Source organism: Papaver somniferum, chromosome 11, assembly GCF_003573695.1.
Source record: "Papaver somniferum cultivar HN1 chromosome 11, ASM357369v1, whole genome shotgun sequence".
Taxonomy (NCBI): domain Eukaryota; kingdom Viridiplantae; phylum Streptophyta; class Magnoliopsida; order Ranunculales; family Papaveraceae; genus Papaver; species Papaver somniferum.
Genome location: NC_039368.1, coordinates 63,540,369 through 63,566,453, shown reverse-complemented (window position 1 = coordinate 63,566,453; position 26,085 = coordinate 63,540,369). Strand labels below are relative to the sequence as shown.

Below are 26,085 nucleotides of genomic sequence, written 5' to 3'. Positions count from 1 at the left end.
AGGTTTCTAGGGGAGTACAACATAGAACCCTCCGTTTGATGATCATGTATATAGTTAGATGTGCTAAAAATCCGACACTAACTTCACATTTAGTGTCTTTTTTTCTCTTTTCCGATAGCGTTAAAACTAAAACTAGTTGCGAAATTCTTTTTTTGGAGGATGTCTTCCTTCAATGTGCACCCAAGTCTCACGTGAACTTAGTGCATTTCGTTGTGTTACCGTCTTATCTACCCGTTTGAATTTCTAAGCGACTGAATTCCTTAATATAGTTCTCCATTTTTCATCCATTTTGAGAAACATAAATAGGTTTTTTTCTTGAGGGGGCGGCATGCAAGGAACTAGCTGTATGTTCTACGACTTTGTTTATTTTATTTTTGCTGATCTAAATGATCAACTGAAAACTAATGTATCCGCTTAGTCCAAATAAACATACTCCAAACATCTTCAATGAAAACAAATGGTACTTTTTCATAGATAATTTGATAGCAAACCTGAAATTTATATTCTCAGGTAATTCATGATAGACATTGATCTTATGACTTATGTTGCAGTCTAATTTATTCAAATAAACACACATGCATCCCACAAACCAAGTTTACACAAATAAGCCGTCCAATAATTATTTATGCTGCCATGGACGAACACTCTCGTAGTAGTCGTAGATAATCATAATGCCAAGTTCCAGTTATTATTGATAGGTTTAGAGATGGAAAGGGTCCCCGTTGAATCCGCGTTGGAGAAATCCAACTTCATTGAGGTGACTAACATCACTCCATGTCTTGAATACCCATTTCTTCTCAGTGAGATGGACTACATTTATCGATGCGTTCATTATTTTTCCTGCACTGGGTTTACCAGTAACCGCCATGTAAATGGCTCTTAGAACACCACCGTGTGTCACCACGATAACTCGTTCACCTGTGCATACACAACAAACGTTGAATTAGTACTAGATCTTTAGTGATGCCAACTCAGAAGTTTTCGTGAAATCCAGGCCAAGCTGGTTCTGGTGTTACTTTTCGTGATGCAACTCAGAAGTGTTTGGCGTTCTTTGTGTTGGCCTTGGTTGGCAAACAAATTATTATGCGGAAATGTGTGCGGTTATTTATGGTGCGATGTTAGCTAAGAGATGGAATGTGAAGAATATTTGCATTCGTTCAGATTCGATGAGTTGCATCCAAGCTTTTCAAAAGGGTGAGCTGACTTGACAGCTGGTGCAGAAGTGGAGAATGGCGAAGTCTTTTTACAACAACATTCGCTATATTCATAGCTATGGGAAGTTAATTTCTCAGCTGATGCTTCGGCCAAGCAAGCATGTTTGCTGGTTAAAGATATTTTTGAGTTTTACGAGGGTAAGCCAGGTTTTATTCCGTCTGTGGAATGACCTGGAAGGGTTTATTATCACTTCAAATAGGTTTTCTGGTGGATGGGCTCACGGCTAGTCACTAGGAAAACCTAGTCCCTGTATAATTTTCGTTTTTTTTAATTTTATTTGACGGAGTAAAAAAAAATAGTACTAGATCTTTAGTACTCGTTCACCTGTGCAACAAACGTTCACCCGTCCATTGGTATATGTACATTTTTTTTTAATGTGAAGATAAACTTGAAAGTTTTGTACCAAATCTCAAAATAATCATGTAAATCAGGAAGGATGGAGTATAACTTATACGGAGTAATATTTATGACCTTTGTGTTTGGATGCAATTTCTTCGAGAGCAGAAACAGACCTCTCGCACAGTTGATTAAAGCTCTCTCCTCCCCCCTGTGTAAATGTGATGCACAGGATATTTTAAATTTAGAGATGACTTGTAGCGGATGAACTATTAATGAAGTTGATTCTCTAAATTTTATTAGGTAGTTACTTACAGGGATTTCAAGGTCTTTCTCGGAAGAGAAGAAAGCAAGGTAAGCCTCGGGTTCTTTCTCTTGAATTTCACTCCAGTAGTAACCTTGTAGGCTTCCTACATGTCTCTCCTTCAAGTCTGGCACTTCTATCACCTGATATCAGTTGATATTATACACATATTAGTGAACTCATATTCGGAAACTCTCATTACAATCACTAGTAAGAAAAGGACAAAAGGAACTAGCTAACTAGAATGAAGTTATGAAAGAACAAAAAATCAACCTCAGGGATATGGAATGCCTTGGAAATCATTTCTGCGGTATTTTTAGCACGTTTGAGGTCAGATGAGTATATGGCCGCAGGTTTCAACTCTTTTCCTAACCTAGCTGCGATCTGTAACAATAACATCCATAGTTGCACTACCAAATTAATTGTGTAAGATCATAATATTTTGGTGTTTTTCTCACCAAGTACCAGATGCCCGTAAATCAAGGTTATCCAAAACAAGGAAAAGAATATTTTACAGAATTTTTTTTACTTAAAATTCATTTTCATTTAGGCTGTCACCAAAAAAAGAAAAAAAGCTAAATATCAAGGAAGCGCCAATCTAAACATGTCAAAAAACGGTGTCTGATATATTAATCTACAGGTTATGTAGGAAAGGATATTAACTGCATCGGCTTGCTTCCATCCAGCCTCATTAAGCTCAGATTCTAAGCTTCCTTGAATTCTTCCTGCGTTGTTCCATGTGGTCTCCCCATGTCGAACTAATACAATCTCAGCCACATTATGTGGAACTTCTCTCGGTCCCTCTGTGTCAGCTACCATTCCAACCATGGCGTTGATTCTGGTATTTTGACAGAAATAAGTAGACAAAGCTCATCAACTGGTTTTACACGTAAAGCAATAGAGAATATAGTTGTATATGTGTAGTTAGTTTTTCTGGTTGGTTGCATATAGCTAGTACGTAGTGGATATTGTGGGAAACATCACAAATATCGTTCCATCAAAAACGATTCAGTAACAACGTTTAATGTCGACGGCAAATTCTACCAGTACCTATATATATATATATATATATATTAATAAAAATGAAACTCTTGTCAAAAGGAAAAAAAAAAGAACGAATCTATATACAATCGAAAAACCAAATCTACTTGATGAATGATGATCGACACCAAAATGGTTAATAAAACAGTAAAATGAAAACAAAAGGGTTACGAAAAATGATCGTGTATGTATATCGAGTATGTAAAGGAATAAACTCAGAGGAAATATAAACGTACGCAGACTGTTCATTAGAAGAAACAACACAAGCTGCCATTTGATAGATACCGTACGAGATAGAAATATTTATGGTTTAGAGAAAAAGAGAGAGATAGAGAGAAATATTTAGTGCAATGCTAAACTTGGTTTGTGAATGAAGAGTAGCGAAACTTGATGAGTATTTATAGAGGAAAAAAGTAGACCCTTTATTGACACCTGAATGCTGAATCATTGCTACGAAATTATTGTTATCTTAAAATAATGGTATTTAGTAATGCGAAAAATAAAGGAGAGCAATTTTTAAAATTAATTATAATCAGTTAATGAGTGATTTAATACATGGTAACTACGTCTCCTCTCAAATTTGGGAGGAACCAATAGCCGTGTTGTCATTGGACGAGGTTACAACTCGTAAGGCTTTGTTTGTTTTATCTGGTAAACAAAACGTAAGGGTAAGTGGGAAACTATATGTCACCAGTAGCGTATTATGGCTTAAACTTGTAAAAATATTTGTAAACTTGCCGATTAAAACACGGAAAATAATTTAGACTTTTGTTTTTTAGTAACTAAGCATCAAAACATCGGAGCACACAACCAATGGTTTAATTGTTGTACAGTTCATATACATATATTAATACTCTGTATATTAGTAATCTCTATATACTGATAAAAAATCATAGTTCCAATTTGGGTCGGCTATAATTAGTAATAAACTCCACATTTTTATATAATATTTTTTTCTCCAGTCCTGTTTTAAAGAATTTACCTCCATATAGTAATAATGGACATATCTTGAAAAAATACAGATCTTATTTTATCAAATTTATAATTAAGTAGAAGTCAAATACTTATCAATGATTTTTTAAAAAGAAGAGGTAAGATTTTAGTTATCACCGCATCTTCTAATAACGTACTATTTATAGACGTGGATAACATAAAAAAAATATTAACGGCCTTATAAGTTCACAGATACATGCATGTACTTGCATATTGGAACTATAATGTATGTACACTATCTAATACCATTTAGATACATGAACTAGTAAAAAATTTCATTCAGAAAACATAAAAGAAATATTAATGGCCTTATAAGTTCATAGATACGTGCATGTACTTGTATATTGGAACTGTAATGTATGTACACAATTAAATACCATTTACGTACATGAACTAGTAAAAAGTTTCATTCTCTTGTTATGCCTCTCTATATTAATAACCTCCCTATATTAATAATTTTGTGAGTTCCCAAGGCTATTGATATATGAAATTCTTATTGTATATAGTTACACTAATTAGTAACGACGTGAAAAATGAGAGTTTCCTCTTAGGCCGCTGTCAAACATATATGGCTAAGTGGCACTTAGCCAGAAAATATCTACCGATTGATAGAGACTTCATTACTCTGGGGATTTTTATATCGTCTGGTAGTCATAGGGCGTCAGCAATAGTCTCTGTATCGCCCAACTCTATGGTCATCGCTCAATGGGTCATCATCTAACGGTTTAGATTCATTTCAACTTATACCATCTAAACTTTAATTCATTTCAGCTCGACTAGTGCTCGCTACACCGACATGGCTAGTGTTCAATTCATGAAGAAGATGTTTTTTTTGATCCGAGCTTGGATGTTAGTTGCAAAAGGTGAAAATTTCAATTTAGTCACTTTTAATTTATGGGACTATGTCTTTCAATGGTTTATAGTGTTTTCTGGTACTGAAACTCAATAAGAACAAATAAGAACCTTCAAATAAGATTTTCCTTTATCAACAAGAACATGGGAACGTATGAAGAAATTTTGTGGATGATAAATGGCGATGATCCTGGGTTTTCAATTGACGGACTAGTGAGTATCTTACCAACTTTTTTTTTTTGGTGACTCGGTTTATTTAATTACAATCATATCTACTTATTATTCATATGTTTTTTTCAGAAAATGAGAGCTCATTCCAATTTTTTTGAAGCCATAAAAGAGAGTTTCATAATGAATGATGTAAACTTTATAAGATTCATGTGCAAGGATATAAATTTGATTAAATGTTACATAATCCGATTGTATTTTCTTTATTAAATGTTGGTCTAATTAAAACTTAATGAAATATGAAACAAGTTAGGATTTGAACATTAAATTTAATTAAGATGGTTTTCGTTTATAAAAACAAAACAATTTCATCAGAATATTAAAATTGAATTACATCCATCAACTACCGATTTACATGTCCATTTCCTGACTACTAATGACCAAATTGGCCAGGTTTTATGGATCAAGACAGTTTCTCCAAAAAAATAGACTGTTGTTCAACATTATAGAGATCTCACCGGTTTGAGACTCAATTGGTGGTTGAGTCTCATCACAATCTTCAAAACCTTGAAAAGTAACCCGAAGGGGATCATTCTTGCGGAGGGCAACATGATATCAATCTGCAAAAGGGTGAGTTTGAAATGGTTGAAATCCTGATGCATTTGAGGAAATTGGGGTATAGAGAGTAGATCGCCTAACTGATTCAATGGTCAGACCACCATCAGGAGTCATGGTGTCAGTTGGCAATTGGTTAAACAAACCTCCAGAAGATGTTTCCATCACCTCCTCGTACTTGAGTATCTAACATTATATTTGGAGTAGAACTATCTACCACTACATTGTGCATAGAACGACTGCTCAAACTTCTTCGACTTCCATAACTTCCACGACTTCTCAAACTTCGTTAAATTCCACTACTAAGACTTGAACCCCTTGTACCACCGGGACTTGAACGTACACTACCATGATGTCAAACATCATGGTTTCCCTCATTCTTTGCATCTCTTCGAGGTGGAATTTTTGAAGTCCCTATATTAGATGGTTATAACCATTCAACTGCCTCTGGTGCTACTCTGGTATAACATCTACCCCACATATGAATAAGACCGTCTGAGACGTTCATCACTAATTGGAACAACAATAATATTTTCTTCCAGAGATATAGTTTGTACTTCCTAAATAAAATGTGGCATAACCGAATGCGTCCGTCTTCTGTGGTGGAAGTTGGTAAGGAAGATACTCATCAGCAACTGGTATCCTACTTAAAACTAGGAAACCCACCCGACCCAAATTTTGCGGATGCAAAACAATATTTGGCTTGTAAATCCCGTCAAACCAAGAAAGGTACTCAATATCATCATGAGTATCCTGGACCAAAAATCTTCAACTTGTTTCCATTGTCGAACATCCCTTATCAATCTCTCCTAGTCATTTTGAGAAATCTCTCCACTTGGATAGGAGTTGATAACTTTCACCTTTCTTCCTAGCGATTGAAGAAGGTGTCTTTCGCCAGAATACAAAACACACTTTTTAGAAATAAAACTGTATAACACAATACACTTAAGGCTTAGCTGTAGCATACGCTGGGGTTCCACTTCTTCGAACTTAAGGATTGTTTGATATAACATGGTAATAATGTTATTACTTGTTCTACACAACTGTTGAGTCATGTGAACAACGACAATATGTTAAACATATTCAATCTGTTCCTTCGTCTAATTATCGGCTTTGTACTTCCGCATGATTGGAAAAATAACGAAGTGTTGTTGTGAATATAAGGTTCACGAACAAGTAAGTAAGTATAATAAATAAATGATAATAAATATACAGGAAAAAAAACAAAAAATAAATGATAATAAATAAATGATTGTTGGATTAGTACATTTACCATTTCAAAATTTGTAATGATAATAAATAAATGATTGGGAAAAATGGTTCTTACCTCCAACTCTCCCCGAAAACCATTCAGGTTTTCTTTCAAACACGACGACCATTGACCAAGGTCCAAGTAAAAATATGATAAAATTGGAGACCCCAGTCATATGTTGATGCTCACCCTAAATCTTCTAACGATTCGAGATAACCAAGTAATGTCACTAAGCTAGTATTTGGAAATGGACACTGGCCTATTGTCCACAACACAAACACACTTTCGATATCCTCATAATATTCAGGGGACAAATATTGTGTTTCTCCAATCCTGTTTTTATTCAGTTTCCTAGGATAACGTTGTAAATAACTTTTCAACCTATACATCTTTAGTCTATGAGATTTTGGTTTCCTATGATTTGAATTTACTTCTATCTCATTTGAGTATAATTGATGTCAGCCTCTCTATCTTCCTTCCGACCCCCACTTTAAATTTTTAAATGGAAGTACATTTTCCTCACATGTAATTCCCGCCAACATGTACAAATCTAGCAGTGTAACTCCTATTAAACAACGCATTCATAATTAAAGTTGGTTGAATGTTCATAAAACCAAAAAAATATATAAAAATTGCATTAAAAAAAAAACTAACCACATTCGAAATCTTTGGAAAAAATGAAATTGTAATCTTCCACCATCTTACTAATATAAGTCGAAAAATTTGTTGCACAAAATAAAAAAAATGCTACCAAGGATATTTCTGACTTTATCTTGAACACTAAGCGGAAGTAACTTGAATATTGTATTGAACTGAGACCACCTACATCGTAGAGCGAATTTATTAATTCGCTCCAGATCACCTGCTAGTTGTCTAACATTTTGAAACTCATATTCTTTAACTTGCTCATAATTTAATCCAGTCACTGGGATGCTGGTTGATCCTCTAGATTTTGTGTTTCTTTTTGTTCCTGGTCTCATTTTGCGGAAAAAAAATAATAAAACAAGAATTTAGAGAGAAATAACTATGGTTCAAATATTATTGTTTAGGAAAAATTGGAGAAAGAATAGAAGGTGTGAATGAGGAATGGTGGAAGGCATGGGTATTTACAAGCGAGATAGAATCTACCGTTGGCGTTATTAATTCAATCGTTGGCGATATTGATTATATAGAGCGATATAGATAAAATCGCCAGCGATAAAGACTCTACTCTATGCTGGTGTTATAGATACAACCGCACAATTGCAAGTTTATCTATGGATAACTTCCCATAGTGTCTCGGCTAGTTTACCAAGACACTTGGTGTAGCAATTAAAGTTTTTTGACATATTCCATAGGAACCGACCTAATGGCCTTTCTAAATCTGAGGAAGAGTTAAATTCATTCTATTAGATCCAAATTTACACATTCCAGGAATATACCCGTTACAACTGTTGTTACATTCTCCATTGAATCATAACATATATGGATGGATAATTGATGAATGAAATAATGTTTTGTAAGGAAAACAAACCCTAATATTAACAATATGTTCAAACAGGAAATGTATTTAATCAATCATCTTTTGTTACCACATACCCATGTATATATTGAAAAAGCGGGGTATAGCAATTACACCCAATAATTATTTCGGAAATATGTATGGACTAAACTCCAATATAATTCCGAGAGCACCAACTTAAAAGTGAGACTCAATAAAGAAATAAATTAAATATATTTATCTCTTTCTCAATACAATCAGCAAATCTAACAGAAAGAAATCCGTGAGCCTGATTGATGTGAGAATAACTTGGACGGTACCAAAGACCAATGCTCAAGTGTCAATCAAGTTATATCCAACAAATAAGATTGGATTTTATCAACTGTAATTGATCTAGGCACAACCTGTGATATTTCAATTATAAAAACAAATATAATGCGGAAAAGAAATAACATAGACGCCATAAATTTTGTTAACGAGGATACCGCAAATACAGAAAAACCCCGGGACCTAGTCCAGATTTGAACACCACACTGTATTAAGCCGCTACAGACTCTAGCCTACTACAAGTTAACTTCGGACTGGAATATAGTTGAGCGTTAACCAAGTCTCACACCGATTAAGGTACAATCGCATTCCTTACGCCTCTAGAACCACACCGAATTCTGTGCACTTGATTCCCTTAGCTGATCTATCCCACAACTAAGAGTTTCTACGACCCAAATTCGAAGACTTATAAACAAATCTGTCTCCCATAGAAATGTTTATTCTTGGTTTTGTTTTCGTCTTAAGATAAATCAAGGTGAACAAGAAACTCAACTAGTACCTCGGTCTTATACTCCCGAAGAGCAGCCTAGAAATATTAGTCACCTCACAATAACCTAACTGATTAACAGAAGAAGTTATTGGAATCACAAGAGTCTGATTCGAATAACTGTTATGATTACTTTTTATATCTTACCTATCGGAGAAGAATCTCGAGTAAAATATTAGAGAAGATAAAACTCAATACGATAGAACAAGTAAGATCAGAATACGCAAGTACATAGAAAATAGTTGGATCTGGCTTCGCGAATCCCAAATGAAGTCTTCAAGTCATTAACCTAATAATGGTTTTGGAAAACATAGGTTAAAGGAGAACCGCCTCTAATTTACAACTAGGACATAAAAAAGTGTCGGCATTAGGTTTCCCAGATGCTAGAGTTCTTCCTTATATAGTCTTTCAAATCAGGGTTACTTGTTGATACATGAAAAATATTATCCCTTAGCCGGGCTAGTGTTCCCCTAAAAGGGAGGCAAGCCCAATATGAGACATAGGGACTTGGGGACTAAAGCCCAAGTCCACTAAGAAGGTATCTATTAGATGGAAAGGACAAGGGAGGAATTAATAGGAAAAAGGAGGTTTTACTAAAGAAGGAATGACATTATTAGTAATTAAAGAAGAAAGGACACATGGCATGATGTCATAGAAGGAAGGGGCTTTTGGAAAGTCTATAAAAAGAAGGACAAAGTACAATGGAAGGGCAACTCTCTCTCTTACTATTCTTAGAAAAGTGAGGTCATTTGGCTAGCTAGGACGAGCAGAACCTCAAACCTAAATTCACCCCTCAATATTTGGCGACCACACCCGGAGGCTCGTGCCTAGCTCACCATGACACACCTAGAAAGCGCTATCTCGGGCGCGACAGGAAAACAAGTGGCCGTTCAACCCCTTAACCTCGATGAATTGACAATAAAAGATGATGACAGTGAAGAAGAAACATTGATCCTGGGCGTTATCAAGCAATCGGTAAAACGTGGACCCCAAGATAAAGAGGTGACAACGTCATAGGAGAAGATCAAGCAGGCAGCCCAGCTAGCGAAACCCATATCATACACTTTACAAAACATGCAGGAAGAATTGGATGAGCGCACACGAAGGAGACAAGAGCTTGAAAACTGGATAACACGGGAAGTAATGGCAGGACAACGTACTTCCGAAGAGGCAATGGGGAGCGCACAACACAAAGGTGACAAGACGACGGTAACGTCACAAAAAGAAATATCCAAGTACCTAGAGCAGAACTATCACGTGGTAAAACAAGATAATCATTGCCGCGTAAATAACCTATACCCCGCGCACATCCGAGAATATTCGTATCCTGAAGACTACATCTCTCCAAAGTTCAAAGTATATGAAGGCCAAGGAAACGCGCGAGAGCATCTCAGCCGATTCTTGTCAGCAATGAACAACAAGGCTACCGATGGAAAGTTGTACTTAATATAATTCCCCAAGTCACTCACGGGCACATCGTTCACTTGGTATGACAACCTAAAGGAAGAAAGCGTGGACTCCTGGAAAACTTTGTCCATGCTCTTTCTTGGGAAGTTTTACTCGACCAAAAAGAAGATCACGTCGTTAGATCTGAGCAAGAGCGGGCAAGGAATATGCGAGGAAGTAGGAAAATATATCTTGCGGTTCCGGTGCTTGACATTGGACTGTCACGAACAAATCAACGAGGAAGCGCTTGTCGAAATCTGCGTACAAGGAATGGTCTCATCTTTTAGAGGGAGTTTAATCAATTTGAGATTCCAGACCTTCGTAGAACTAGAAGAAGAAACTGAGAGGATCGCCGACTGCATAGAAGTGGCACCTATAGATTCTGTTTGGCGTACTACGGTTAGTGTTGCGTCAGGAACCCCACGCAACGTAAGACCCAACATTAGTTAGGAAAATAGAGACCAACCCTAGATTGATGGCAGAAGCCGAGGGAGAAACGGAAGAAGTAGGCGCGATTATAAAACGCCACCCAATCTCCCCTGCAGCAAAGAACGCGCAATTAGACTCTTGAACCAATGGATCTCCGAATGAGAAATTCAGCTACCCCCGACCACGGTGGATATCAACAAAATGGATAAAAACGCAGCCAAATACTGCTAATACCACTGAAGGATGGGGCACGCAACAGAGGTATGCTTTGCAATTCGGAGCATATTTGAACGAAAGCGGGAAGCAGGGGAACTAGAGACGACAAGACAGACGATTGCACATGACCCGTTCCCTCGCCACTAACCCAAAAAAAAATGCGGAGTATAGGCCCGCGAGTTGTAAACACTTTCATTTGGTAAGTAAATTTTTCTCTCATGTTTGACAAGCAAGTATATCAAAAAGTCTCAGGAAATCCAAAGGCACCTGATTGACCGAAAAATTCACAAAAGGTCATGGGAATGCCAAAGGCGCCCGGTTGACTGATAAAAGGTCTCGGGAAAGCCAAAGGCGCCTGGTTGACTGACAAATTCACAAAAGATCCCGGGAACGCCAAAGGCGCCCGGTTGACTGAAAAAGGTCTCGGGAAATCCAAAGGCACATGATTGACTGACAAATTCACAAAAGGTCCTGGGAATGCCAAAGGCGCTTGGTCGACTGGCAAAAGGTCTCGGGAAAGCCAAATGCGCCTGATCGACTGAAAAATTCACAAAAGGTCCTGGGAATGCCAAAGGCGCCCGGTCGACCGGAAAAAGGTCTCGGGAAAGCCAAAGGCGCCTGATTGACTGAAAAATTCACAAAAGGTCCCGGAAATGCAAAAGGCGCCCGGTTGACTGACAAAAGGTCTTGGGAAAGCCAAAGGCGCCTGATTGACTGAAAAATTCACAAAAGGTCCTGGGAAAGGCACCCGTTCAACCGGAAAAAAGTCTCGGGAAATCCAAAGGCGCCTGATTGACTGAAAAATTCACAAAAGGTCCCGGGAACGCCAAAGGCGCCCAGTTGACTGACAAAAGGTCTCAGGAAAGCCAAAGGCACCCGATTGACTGACAAATTCACAAAAGGTCCCGGAAATGCCGAAGGCGCCTGGTTGACTGGCAAAAGGTCTTAGGAAAGCCAAAGGCGCCTGATTGATTGAAAAATTCACAAAAGGTCATGGGAATGCCAAAGGCGCCCGGTCGACCGGGAAAAGGTCTTAGGATATCCAAAGGCGCCTGATCGACTGACAAATTTACAAAAAGTCTCAAGAAAGTCACAGGCGCCTGATTGACTGACATCCATAAGTAATCTCAAGGAAGCCAAGGGCGCCTGGTCGACTAATAAGCCCACATAGGTCTCGGGAACGCCAAAGACGCCTAGTCGACCGACGCTTTACAAAGGATCCAAGAGAAACCAAAAGCGCTCATACGTTTTCCCAAACACCTACTCAACCCATCACCCTTTTGGACTAAAATAAGGGCGTAGGTACGCCTTATCCTCGCCCATCCCGCAGAAGGCGACTGATTGACCAATAGGCATACAAAGGCCCTGGCTATGCCAAATGCGCCTGATTAACTACCAAACTTGGAAACTGCTCTCAGAAACGCTAAATGCGCCTAATTGAATGATAAAGCACGCTCGGATCTTAAGGGATAACAGACGCGTCTCACCGACGAAACAAGCGTATAATCACCCCTTCCTACCATTGACAACACCCTTGCAAAGTAAAAAAAAAAACGGGAAGTAGGTGCGGTTGATAACGATTATAAGCAAGCCAATAAATAAGATTATACAATAAAGGAAGAGTATAATCATCTGACAATCGACATACCCAATAAGTACGATTATAAGCAACCAAAGCAGTTAGTTAAAAGATAATGAAATACTAATAACAGAAAGACAATCAAACACCACAATATATCCCACAACATAAAAAAAAACAAACAAAAATCACGGTGCCTCAAGGGAAAGCCCAACAAAGGGAAATTAAAGAAAAGCTTCCACAGGGACAAAGCGCTCTAAGCCAGTTAAAGCCTCTCCAGCTCATTCCGTTTCTCCTCAAGCTCAGCTCGAACAGTTGCCTCGGCGGCCTACGCCCCCAAAACCTCATCGGTAGCCACTCCAACATCAGCAAGCAATGAATCCAACACCTCCTTTTTGATAGAAGTTGTCTCCGAGCGCTTCTTCAACTCCTCCTCCAGCTGAGAAATTTGACTCGTGAGCCGACTACGTGGGTCATTCCGTCCCTTCACCTTCGCCAGCAGCTCCTCCAACCACTGCACTGGGAACTTAACATTAAACTCAGATTGCACAACAGCTTCCCAACTGCGTAGAGTTTACGCGTCAATGGTATCATTACCCACGCGCATAAGGTGGTCTGCGATCTCCAAGAGGTTTCTAGTCATGTAACACAAAAAAGGAACGACCAAGAGGCCCTCTTTTTCCATATGACCTCCACCATGCTCAACAATATCCCTGTAGGCAGCAGCAAAACCTTTCGGCACCCAGAAACAAGAGTATGGGTAGCAGGATCTACTCCAGCCTCAGCAGCGCTCACCACCAAAGGGAATCGAAAACGCGCATCCTCGGAATATTCTATTACAACAGGGGTGGTTGGTATATCAGCCGTAGGAGTATCAGCCGCTTCTCTGGAAGAACAGACGAGCCACCACCATCCATTTTGGTTTGCTTAGAGGATCCCTCGCCGCTAGGGACCACGCTCCTGGTACCATCCATGTCAGGCTTCGTGGTTTATTTTCGCTTCTTACCCATATCCTAATACCAACGACAGCATGTCAAAAAAAGGAAAGATGGAAGGGAAAACCAACCTTGGGAACCGACGAGCCTAGCGGAGTATCAGCGACTTTAGGACGAGATGCGGAGGAACTAGAAGACGATTCAGAGCCACTAGTGGAGCCTGACAAATAAGAAATGAGCACCATCGCAAAATAACTTAAATTTATAAGAAAAGAGGAGAGAAAGGCAAAAAGAGAGGAATAACAAAAACAAAGACACGTATTAAATAGGGAGTTACATGCAGGATCATTAGCGGTTAACGCCAAGTGGGATGGGGACCCACCAAAAACTGACCGGCTGGACCCAGAAGGGCTCATTGATTGCAGCACGACACTAGGAGATACTAGAGGTTCCCCCCTGCCACGTATGGTTTCAGTCCTAAGAGGGTGAATTGATGATATATGAAGGCGCGATGACACCCAACCAGATAATGTGGGGAGGTTAACCCCTAAGCTCCTCAGCTGATCCACGGACAAACGAGTCGGGCTGACACCCATGTCCCTGAGAGGCTGTGATGCGCTCCTCCGATGGCTTTGACGAGGCTGCAAAGGCACGGTGCTAGAAGAGGAACAAGGTCACGGAGCAGACGACTGGTTCTCCTCCCGCCTGGATTTCTTCTTTAGACTACTTTCAGTCCAGTCACACTCGGGAATATTCAAGTATTCCTCCATCACATAAGAGGGGGTATTCCACCCTAGGCGTCTGGAAGGAGGAGTCTCCTGGGGAAGTGATTGCCGCCGTCCAACTCATCAAAACAAAATAAAGGGGGAACGAAGTGGTAAATAACAAAAATAAAAGACAAAGGAAATAGCAAATACCTGGGGAGCTAAAGGACTAACAGGCGGCTTCACATTTAGCCGCAGGGGATTACGATCAGAAAACGACCCCTTTTTCAGGCTCATGACCCTCGGGCAGGGCTCAAGAGGTCAACACAAGATCCGAGCGACCTTTGTTAGCTGGAACTAGGTGATGCTCAGCAGCTACTACATCATCAATTTTGATTCGGCCAGAGGCGTGAAGTTCCCGAAGATCTTGAACGGTCAAGTCATGAGCAATGTAGTCAATATCGGCCGTATCGGCCGATATATCGGGGATATTTCGGATATCGGCCCAGAACGATACGATAAGAAGGATATCGGGGATACGATATTCGCCCGATAATATCGGCCGTATCGTTCGAATATCGGCCGTTTCGGTCAAATATCGGTCGTATCGGTCGATACGAAATTTTCCTACATTTCCCGATATGAGACGATATTGGTCGTTTTCTATAAAGTTTAAGGGTAATTTTGGCGAAGAAAGTCTTCCAGGTAGTAGTAGAGGTGCATGTAGCTCTCGAAGCATGTCTACTAAAGTTACTCTTTTGTTTTTTTGATAAAATTGATGTTATCTATTATATCTTATCCGAAAATGTGTGGAGAAAATGTTTAATATAAAATTATAGTTTCTAAATCTAGAACCGATATTATACCGATATTTCAACGATAATATCCCCGATATAAAATCGTACCAGTGTATCGGTCCCGGCCGAGATGAACCAATATCCGATATTAACTACATTGGTCACGAGGAGGAGATGATTCGCGTATAAGGAAGTTCAAAGCTCGGCGCCATAAGAAGTCGTGATACTGGTGGGCCCTTTCAGTAACCGCCAAAGACCGCGCAGAAATAGGCTGCTTGAACGAAAAATTAATCCGCGATCAGACAAACGATTCGCCTCCTTGAAGACGTAACGATTGAAGATATCAACAATGTCTTCGACTCTAGAATTTTCCGTAGGAGGGAACCTATGAGGAACCCCTTGATCGAACCCCACTTGCCGAGCCGCGCGATCAGGGTTGTAAGATACGACGACGAACTTACAAGCATAGAAACCAGGAAGATAACCAGGCAACACTGCCACCACTGAATCAAAATCTGCCTCTGACAAGGGCTTTTCCACGTCCAATTTCATGTCAAAGGGGGAAACAACATCATAATGCGCCGGGCCTGATCGACCGTCTTGATAGGGAAACGGTTCGAAATCCTTGTCCACGTCTAAATGCTTACCAAGATCTCCCTGGGGTACTTTCACCTTCAAGTTCCAAAGAGCCATCCGTGGGTAGCCGTAAGCAACAGGTAGCTTCTTGACCGAACCATCATCCTGCTCCACATCTTCATCACGAAGAATTGCGAGTTCGTTAGGCTCAGGCGCGCACGGAGGAACATGTTCCCAATACCAAGCCTGCATAAAAGAAGCGGGGATATAGGTATCGATTTTGTGCAATGACCGTCTGGAGATCCTGACAGAATAGATCAAGATGGCGGCACAAACCACCTAAGAACATCGGCGCCAGCGGAAAAGAGACACCGCGAGACAACAACACTTCCGTTGGCACGAGCTCACCCTTGATAGTATCCTAGGGACTATATTCAAATACGTCGTGGCAAATCCAAAACAAGATGAAAGCGGATAGCTCCGCACGGGGATTCTTCTCCTTGCGTTTGGGGGGGAACGCTTTCCCATCAACTATCTGGGGATCCCAGTATTTCAACCAAAGAGAAAAATAAGCGCGACGGTTGACTTTAACAAACCATTCAGGGGCCAGCTCCCGTTGGATTCGATGAACCGTGAATTGCCTCATAAGCGCAGATGGAGCTAGATAGCATGCGATCTCCATACGGGCGCTTAGGAAGAGCCTTCATCTCCACCCACTTGGTTTTTCCTTTCAGAGCGGACGAAAATTCCCCCTTCTTGCCTGCGCCAGTGACCTCCTTGTCTCCGCCTCGCCCCAATGGAGCTTGACTCTTCTATACTAGTTCACAACGGGAATCATCTTTACACTTCAACAAATAGGTACACAGTTCTTTATCCTCTTCATTAAGCACCCTGTAGACGGCCGCCTCATTGTACGAATGACTGTCGTGAATCGGCAACCCTGTAAAAGCGACAACGTCTTCTAAAATGACGGTGGCTTCCCCCCACGCCGTGAGGAGAGTATGCACGGGAGGATCCCAACAGCATAAAAGCCATGTTATATCGCGAATGAACCTATTTACTTCCCGCTTAAGAGACGAGTCTATAGCTTCATTAATACCTGCCTTTCGGAGAGTAGCAGCATGACTGGGGTTGGAGCGTATGCGGGATGCCCAATGCGGCCATACCAGGTGAGTTTTCGATTTAGATTGAATATCTATGGAAGGAATATCGTAGTCGCCACGATGGATGGCCATCCGCGACACGGTCTTAAATGCGAAAGCGTCCATGGTCTCTGACTCGGGTTGCAAAAGCCATCCGGGAGCGGAAGGGTAAGGAAGTACGGGCGGATTCAGTAGGCGAGAGGCTAGGATGTCGTCTAGAGGGAAAACACGCTTACCTCCGCGGAATTCTCTTAGCCTCAGCGCCTGCTTTAAGGCAGGACCACTCGTAAATTCAACAATCATGTATGACCTACCGTCCGCCGGGGCGGGTAAGATGATCTCGTCTTGATTGGAATACTCGGCTTCTTCAGGGTCCTCATTTCTGGGTTGATCGGATTCACTAGACTCCTCAGACGAAGAGCTACTGGAAGAGATGCTAGACATGGAGAGTGTATGGGTGTGCGTGGAAGAAAAGAAGAAGAAATATTGAGAAGAAAACGAATTGACAGTCCTATATATAGAGGGTCCTGGGGATTGAACGTGGCAGTTATGCATGGGAAATGGTAACCGTCAGAAAATAGAAAGAGAAGAGACTTACCATGACAAGGAGGTGAAATATCGCCCACGATCGAAAACTCAACAAAGGGAAAAGACCCATCATGTCTATGGATCGTGAAGAAGGGCGCTCAAAAAGGGGGTTCTTTGACTATTGGATCATCTGATAATTGATCCAATAGTCAGGGGATTAATGTTGATACATGAAAAATATTACCCCTTAGCCGGGATAGTGTGCCCCTAAAAGGGAGGAAAGCCCAATATGAGACATGGGAACTAAAGACTAAGTCCATTAAGAAGGTATCTATTAGATGAAAAGGACAAGGGAGGAATTAATAGGAAAGAAGGAGGTTTTACTAGAAAAGGAATGACATTAGTAGTAATTAAAGAAGAAAGGACGCATGGCATGATGTCATAAAAGGAAGGGGCTTTTGGAAAGTCTATAAAAATAAGGACAAAGTACAATGTAAGGGCAACTCTCTCTCTCTCTTGCTATTCTTAGAAAAGTGAGGTCATTTGGCTAGCTAGGACGGGAAGAACCTCAAACCTAATTTCACCCCTCAACATTACTTACAATCAAAGCTAAGATAGCTTAGTAACAAAGCATTCAATATTCATCGTTAGATGAACTCCTGATTTAAAATTCAAGCTAAGTCTGCTTAGAAACTAAGCAATCAATCTCCACCGTTAGATGGTATTAGCTTGATACACACAAATGAAATATACTTATATTTAGATATGGATGAACCGTACCCAAACGTGTATATTTGTTGGCTCAATAATAGTTAACCGAAGTTAGCCATACTAACTTAGCCATATTAATCTAACACTTATAGATCAAATATGATGATCAATCAATCATGATAGATAATCAAATGAATCTAAATGTTTTTCAAGAGAGTTGTTCAAATGTTCATCATTCCATACAAATATGTATATGAACCATTTGAAGCAAAATCAGTTTGGTTTGTAATTGTGCAAAGTACTTATACAAGAACCAATTCATGAACATAATATCACGGTTTGTAAAACTAGTTCACATACCTAAATATATTAAAGTTTCAGAGACTTTAAGTTCGCAAAAGAATCTTGAGTTCATGAGTATGAAAGTCACACTTTATCGATTTCATAACATAACTGCTCTGTTCGCAAACTGAGTACGCGAACCAGAGTTCCAGACTTTGGATTTGTCCATCCGTTTGCAAACAACATAGCGAACATCCGGACTTGGCCTTGTCTAGTCCGGATGTTCGCTATTGGGGTACGCGAACACAAGCTCCGGACCTTTTCACATGTAAACCAGTTCGCAAACAGAGTTCGCGAACAATAGTTCCGGGACCTGAACTAGACTTGCACAGTTAGTATACAAAGTATACAACCTGTATGATATCCATACATGGTAGTTCTAAAACTCTCATTTAATCATTGAAACATCCTTTGAAAGACAACAATGGTAATCTCATACATATCACTAGCTTCAAGTAATTTTCAAGTGATTAATTGATCAATACGAAACTTCCCAAGTTGGCATCAAATGATTGTGTCACACAAATCATATAAGATGTTTCAAGTTAATATTCACATGATCATTTTTTGACTTAACATTTAGTTTCCAATAAATAAATTGTCTCCAACTAAACTCGTCAAGAATACGATGAACTTAGCTAAAGCTAAAAGCTTCCAACAGATATTTCGGGAAATAGATAAGCGTGATAAACTCCGATCGAAATATCAAACGTGTATAATGTAAAAGTAAATATAGCTATACTACTTAGTCTCATTAGAAGATAGAATAGAGTAGACCTCTGAGTGATAGATAAGTTTTAGTCTCCACATACCTTTTGTTGATGAAGTTCTTCCAAGATCTTCAGTAGATCTTCTTCTTCAATTGTGAACGCCGTGAAGTCTAAAGCTCAACTACACACTTGTATCCTAATCCGATACATAGCTATAACTAGACTAGAAATCAAGTATATAGTTTTAATCAACTAAACTTGACAAACAAGCTTGAGATAGAAACGCTTGGGAGTTCGACCGAGCAGTGATCTAACGTGTATATATATATATACTTCATATAACTAATCCTAACCGCACATTTTGATCCAATATGAAAACTAACTAGAATAATAAATATTTATTATTACAATTGATATTGTTAATCATGTAACATTCCTCCCCCCATTAATTCATACTTGTCTTCAAGCCTGTATATTAATTTCTTTGTTATGTAACATCCCTTCTGCCTTGAGATTTACCTTATTGAAAATACGAGGGTACCCAAATATACCTCAATCTAAAACTTTTTCACCTATAAGTCCTTTCTGCGAAAGTGATTGTCTATGGTCTGAGTCGAGACAATACAACTAATCGGTTCACACTTTGTGTGATCGTCTATGGATGTGAGATCGATACAATACAACAACAAGATAACTTGTGAGATTGACTATGGATACAAGATCGAGACAATACAACAACGAAGTATGTTTACTTGATAAAAGGTTTGGACTTTGTTAGAGCACTGCTCGGTCGAACTCGCAAGCGTTGCTATCTCAAGCATGTTTGCCAATGTTAGTGATCAAAACTATAAGTCTTGATTTCTTGTCTACTATAGATAAGTCTCGGACTAGGATAGAAAGTGTAGTTGAGATTAAGAACTCCATGGCGAACATCATACAAGACGAATAAATACTCAAGGAACTGGTGGAACTTCATCGACTAAAAGGTATGTGGAGACTTGAACTTATCTATCACTCAAAAGTCTATCTACTTTATCTCCTATCTTGAGACAAAAGTCGTTTTGCTATATAGACTTTGATTATACACATTTGCTATTTCGATCCGAGTTTATCTCGCTTATCTATTTCTCGAAATATGTGTTGGTAAGTTTTCGCATCTTTACCTAGTGACGAAAGTCATGTTATGTTTCAATCACTTTGAAAATGGCATTGACGAAAAATGGTTTGTGAATAACAACTATATAACTTCCTCTAAAAATGTTTCAATATTTGAAATAAGAGTTTAGATTATGTATCCATTGTTGGATATAAGCATTGTGTGGAAACACATATATGTATAAGTCCTTATTTCTTGAACCAAAGTATGCGTACTTTGTTGATCAGGAAAACCGGAACAAGAGTCCGCGAACCCAGTCCGCGAACTGGCGGAGGTTCTCATCCCGAGAATATCTGCTGGAGTTTGTGAACTCCTTCCGGGAACTTAAGTCCGCGTACTTGAGTTGGTTATATCTAAAGACGATTATTTGTGAACTTATATTTATATTAACTAAGGAATGCAAGTTTGCAAACCGTGGCTATAAATTTCATTAATCGATTCGAGTGAATCAAATAGTTTTTGCTTCGATTATGTCTTGTATAGTTATATAAGCTTTGTACAATTGAAAAACTCTCTAACTAGTTCATTTGAGTCATTTGAACTAGTTATGGTGAAGAAGAATATGGTTGATATGAAATTGCTCATATGGCTAACCATTTGGTTAACTACTGTTGAACCAAAAAATATACATGTTTGGGTACGATTACACAAACCTAAAATCGTGCATTTCATTTTTGTGTAACACGCTAAGTTTTCGATCCAACGGTTGAAAGATATTAGCTTTAATATAATCAGGTTTTCATCTAACAGTGAATATTGAATGCTTTGTTACTAAGCTAACATTGATTGCAAACCCTGATTTGAAAGACTATATAAGGGGGAACTCTAGCAACTGGGAAACCTAATCCCCACACCTCTTTTGTGATACTAGTTGTATTGCTAGAGTCGATTCTCCTTTAACCTTAGGTTTCTTCTCGAGACCCTGTAGGTTAACGACTTGAAGACTTTATTGGGATTGTGAAGCCAGAACGATACTACTTTCTTGTAGTTGTGTGATCTGATCTTGCTGATTATATCGTGTTGATTACAATCGTAACGATTGGCTTGAGATTGTTATCTCCGATAGGCAAGATATAAAAGTAGTCACAAACATCTTCGTCTCATCGTTTGTGATTCCACAATATCTTCTTTCGCCGCGTCGATTAAGATTATTGTGAGGTGATTGATAATACTAGGATGTTCTTCGGGAATATAAGACCGGGTTATCAATTGGTTCACGTTCACCTTGATTTATAAAAAGACATAACAAAACTTGTAGGTATTTCTGTGGGAGACAGATTTATCTATTATCGTAGACTTTTCTGTGTGATACAGATTTGTTTATTAAAGTCTTCGACTTTGGGTCGTAGCAACTCTTAGTTGTGGGTGAGATCAGCTAAGGGAATCAAGTGCGTAGTATCTTGCTGGGATCAGAGACGTAGGGAGCACAACTGTACCTTGGATCAGTGTGATATTGATTGGGGTTCAACTACAGTCCAGACCGAAGTTAGTTTGTAGTAGGCTAGTGTCTGTAGCGGCTTAATACAGTCTGTCTTCAATCTGGACTTGGTCCCGGGGTTTTTCATTTGCGGTTTCCTCATTAACAAAATTCTGGTGTCTGTGTTATTTCTTTTCCGCATTATATTTTGTTATATAATTGAAATATCACAGATTGTATGTTAGTTCAATCAATTAGAATATCCGACCTCTGGTCATTGATTTACATTGATTGACACTTGGATATTGGTCTTTGGTACCATCCAAGTTATCTCTCAAATATTTAATCAGACTCGCAGATTTCTATTTGCTTGAGTAAGGATTAAATCGAGAGATCGATATATTATAACTCTTTGATATACTTTATTATGATTCAGTCTAGTTGATTCTCTTGAAAGTATATTGGAGTTAGTCCATACAAATTGCTAATCGAAATATTGGGTGTGGTTGTTGTACCCCGCTTTTTCAGACTTAACCAAACACAACAGGATTGCTATCAAGTAAATAGGAATTAATGTCTGTGTATTTTACTTCTAATTATAATAAAACAATTATAATTGTGGAAATAGAAAAGTAAAAGACACGGCAAGATTCTGTTAACGAGGAAACCGCAAATACAGAAAAACCCGGGGACCTTGTCTAGAATTGAATACTCTCAGGATTAAGCCGTTATACAAAATCTAAACCAACTTCGTATAGTTGAGACCAAGCAACTAAACCTATAGTTCACATATTTCCGTCTGTATGCTTGCGCCTCCAACTTGCAGTAAGTCACGCACTTGGAACAATTCCTTTGGTTCGTATTTCAACAATAAAGGAACAACAAATCTGTTCGGTAACAACTCTTTTTAACCAATTGATATGAGTTCGACAAAAGGCTCTTCCGTTTATCCCAATAAACTCCTTTGTCAGGTCCTTAGATCTATCCAATAACAATTACCAAAGTAATTGTCAAGATTTTGCAATCAATACTTTGAATCACAAAGAATTGTATTGATCTCTATATACTCAACTAATCAATCAAATCTATCACAAAGATAAACCGATTATAGTTGAATCCTTTTCCAGCCGAAACAAGTATTGTGCACACCAAAGATTATGAACCTAAATATGTTCTTTGTCTTCAAATTTCCTTTGATCATCAATAAACACCTGCACACAATCAACTTGAATCTATTGTGACCAATCACACACAGAACGAAGTCTTTTAAAAATGCATTATCACAAGACTTAGAACTACAAACAGTCTAAATATCCCCATCGAAACTTCGATCTAGTTTGAGTGAATCTTATATCAGAAGAGAAGATTCTCAAGCATAAACAAACTAGGTGCAATCAAAGTTCAACAACCGTTAGTCAATCAAATCAATCGAAAACTAATAATAAACTGCAATTATCTAGTTTCCCACCAACGGTACTAATAGAGCTTCTCAATCCCAAAGAAATCTTTAAACTGAGCGGCCGTAAGAGATTTCGCCTAATTAGGTTACTTTCCTCTCCGAATAGGTGGCTCCACCAGTAACAACACAACTAGGTAGTTTTACTGGATCTGAGGATTAGTTTGCTTGAAATGCAAACTTCAATATTTATAGACCAAGGAAGTTTGGGCACCAAGGAATTTCCAAAACCAAATATTCTTCAAGATATGCAATAAACACAAAATCGATTTTAATAATTCCTGGAAATGCTCTGTCCAATTAATGACCGAAATCACAATAGAAAATCTCCAACTAGTAAATGCACATCACTAATTTTTATTTTATAAAGATATGCATTTTAATTGTTGTAAATTAAAAGCATATAAAACTAAAAACCTTAATTAAAAGATTCTCAATTTATTTCGATCCGGGATTCTCCTTTAGCTATTAAGGAATATCTTTGAACAATAAAAGATAAGAGTTATTGCACATGTTCAAAGTATGTAGACATTGCACACAATCAACTTGGATCTCTTATGATAAATTACACACATAACGGAGTATGTTAACAATGGATTATCACAAGACGTCTTTAAAACTACAAACAATCTAAAGATCCCCGTCGAAACTTCGATCTAGTTTGAGTGAATCTTATATCAGAAGAGAAGATTATCAAACATAAATAAACTAGGTGCAATCAAAGTTCAACAACCGTTAGTCAATCAAATCAATCGAAAACTAATAATAAACTGCAATTATCTAGTTTCCTACCAATGGTACTAATAGAGCTTCTCAATCCCAAAGAAATTTGTAAACTGAGCGGCCGTAAGAGATTTCGCCTAATTAGGTTACTTTCCTTTCCGAATAGGCGGATCCACCAGTAACAACACAACTAGGTAGTTTTGCTGGCTCTGAGGATTAGTTTGCTTGAAATGCAAACTTCAATATTTACAGACCAAGGAAGTTTGGACACCAAGGAATTTCCAAAACCGAATATTCTCAAATATATGCAATAAACACAAAATGGGTTTTCTTAATTCATGGAAATGCTCTGTCCAATTAGTGACGGAAATCTCAGTAGAAAATCTCCAACTAGTAAATGCACATTACTAAATTTTATTTTAAAAAGATATGCATTTTAATTGGTGGAAATTAAAAGCATATAAAACTAAAAACCTTAATTAAAAGATTCTCAATTTATTTCGACCCGGGATTCTCCTTTAGCTATTAAGGAATATCTTTGAACAATAAAAGATAAGAGTTACTGCACATGTTCAAATTATGTCGACATCTTTACTTTGTAAATACTTTTTCACATTTACGATCTTGGAATCGATTTTCCACACTTCCAAAGAAGTTTAGAATTGATTCATCTGACTTCCAAGAACTATGTGATTGATTATCCTATCAAATCACAAATCATGGGTTTCACGGTTCTACCAAAATAAGTTTCATTTCTACCTCCATGTGGGTACTAGAATTAGTCATGCTAGTTACCAAAACTTGGTTGACTAGGTACTAGGATCGGTTCCCACATATATATGGTATCTAACTTGTATTTGTTGCATATGTTCATAGAATCAGTTCCCAATAACTAAAAACGTGTTGCACATGTTCATAGGATTGGTTCCCAATAACTAAAAACTTGTTGCACCTCTTACAAGGATTGATTCCCCTTTTATGATCGGTTGCACCTCTTACTAGGATCGTTCCCCCAATATCTAGAGTTGGTCATACCAATTACAAAAAATCGATCATACCATCTCAGGTGATTACTTAAGATTGGTTTTACTAATAAAAATCATACCAATACATAAGTCAGGCCTTGTGAATAGTTTTACCAAGAATATAAGTAAGTCGTGAGCGGTTATACTATATACACATATTGGTAATCCAAAGATTTGAAATGAATAACAATACCAATAAGCCTAGCGATTTCCCTTTCGATTCATAAAACAAGTTTATGAATTGTACTTCCTTTAAACTAATGTAAAACATTGTTTTCTAGGTGTTGATAGTGGTTTTTAGCTTAGGGTTAAAATCGTAAAACCTTACATCTTACATGACGTCACTACGACCACTAGCGCATTTACTGATTCAATCAACATGCCTACGTAAGAATTACCAGGGTACTTTTTCTTACATGTGTCATGTTCCACGGCAGAACCCTTAGTATTGACCGACATCATCTTTGTACATACCAAACCCTAATTCTCACGCCACCGTGCCAATGGTAAACCATGCCAGCCACGTCTCCACGCCAAGGCATGCCAACCATGCCAGCCGCACCACCGTGCCAATGGAAAACCATGCCAGCCACGTCTCCGCGCCAAGGCATGCCAACCATGCCAGCCGCACCACCGTGCCAATGGCAAATCATGCCAGCCATGTCTCCGCACCAAGGCATGCCCACCATGCCAGCCGCACCACTGTGCCAATGGAAAACCATGCCAGACGAGTCTCCACGCCAAGGCATGCCAACCATGCCAGCCGCACCATCGTGCCAATGGCAAACCATGCCATCCACGTCTCCGATCCAAGGCATGCCAACCATGCAATCCGCACCACCGTGCCAATGGCAAACCATGCCAGCCACGTCTCTGCGCCAAGGCATGCCAACCATGCCAGCCGCACCATCGTGCCAATGGAAAACCATGCCTGCCTCGTCTCCGCGCCAAGGCATGACAACCATGCCAGCCGCACCACATGTGCCAGTGGCATGCCGTGCCAGCCACATCTCCGAGCCAAGGCATGCCAACCATGCCAGCCGCACCACATGTGCCAATGGCATGCCGTGCAACCTTTCCACGCCAAGGCATGCCGTGCAACCTTTCCACGCCAAGGCATGCC

The 26,085-nt window shown here is 39.1% G+C and overlaps 1 protein-coding gene across 1 annotated transcript; it reads right to left on the bottom strand.

Moving 5' to 3' along the window:
• Nucleotides 1-417: 417 nt before the first annotated feature.
• Nucleotides 418-3,255, bottom strand: LOC113323596 (metal-independent phosphoserine phosphatase-like). The gene is made up of 6 exons (XM_026571916.1): nucleotides 3,133-3,255; nucleotides 2,519-2,693; nucleotides 2,129-2,239; nucleotides 1,867-1,998; nucleotides 1,687-1,762; nucleotides 418-918 (listed from the first exon to the last, which is right to left on the bottom strand). Exons 1-6 carry the CDS (start codon nucleotides 3,168-3,170, stop codon nucleotides 701-703), a joined length of 750 nt encoding a protein of 249 aa, XP_026427701.1. The 5' UTR covers nucleotides 3,171-3,255; the 3' UTR covers nucleotides 418-700.
• Between the last annotated feature and the right edge of the window lie 22,830 nt (nucleotides 3,256-26,085).